This window comes from Lipotes vexillifer, unplaced genomic scaffold (assembly GCF_000442215.2).
Source record: "Lipotes vexillifer unplaced genomic scaffold, Lipotes_vexillifer_v1.1 scaffold1139, whole genome shotgun sequence".
NCBI lineage: Eukaryota > Metazoa > Chordata > Mammalia > Artiodactyla > Lipotidae > Lipotes > Lipotes vexillifer.
The window spans coordinates 2,832,621-2,833,391 of record NW_006798273.1 but is presented as its reverse complement, the minus strand read 5'-3'; the positions used below and the strand labels follow the sequence as shown (position 1 = coordinate 2,833,391).

Genomic DNA, 771 nt, shown 5'->3' with positions numbered 1-771 from the left:
AGCAGTAACAGGGGTGAAAAGAATGCTTCCCCTTTTTCCGGGGTCCCCACGCTCCCAGGGTGTCCCCGCTAATGTTGCCCATGAGGGCCCGGGGGCGGGGGAGCAGCCGGACGACAGTCCCTTCCGGTCGCACTCTGGCCTTGGTGGATCTTAGCACCGGGACTGCGACCCCAGCTCCCGCAGCCTGCTGGTCTCCGGTCCCTCGGGGGATGATGGGGTCTGCGGCTCCCACAACTCCCGCCAGAGCCAGGGTCCAACCACGCAACCATGTCCAGGGAAAAGTTTTCGGCGCATTCCCCTCTGCCGAAAATTTCAGGACTTGCAGCGCGCCCGGCCGAGCTCTGTTTCCCTCTTGGAGGTTAAGGGGAGCCCTCGGTGCCCACCCCTCCCCGGCTCCACTGGGACGCGCGCCCACGACCCAGCCTGGGTGCCGGGACGGTGCGTGGGTGGGAGCCCCTGCGCCTCAGCACCCGGCACCGCTGGGGCGCGGGGAGGTGTCTGCAAACTTGCCAGCTGCTGGGTGCGCCCGAGTCTGCGAGCTCCCGGCCCCCCGCGCCCGGCCCCCGGCCCCCGGCCCCTTGCACTCACCTCCCCTCCACAGCGCGGGGAGGAAGAGCCACGGCAGGAGCGGCAGCAGGGCCCGCCCCATCCCGGGGCCGCGGAACTGGAAATTCTCTGCGGACCGACGGACAGATGGACGTCCAGAACCTGCCGCGTCGCCGGCCAAGCGCGCCCGCGAAGCAGCCCAGTCCCGGCGGCCCCGGGAGCCAG

At 70.6% G+C, this 771-nt stretch overlaps 1 protein-coding gene across 1 annotated transcript in view; it reads right to left on the bottom strand.

Moving 5' to 3' along the window:
* Positions 1-758, bottom strand: part of MERTK (MER proto-oncogene, tyrosine kinase) — a 110,072-nt gene extending 109,314 nt beyond the window's left edge. Inside the window, exon 1 of the mRNA XM_007470218.1 lies at positions 589-758. Within this exon, the coding sequence (XP_007470280.1) occupies positions 589-649 (61 nt within the window). The 5' untranslated portion in view covers positions 650-758. The remainder of the gene's footprint in view (positions 1-588) is intronic.
* Positions 759-771: the final 13 nt, after the last annotated feature.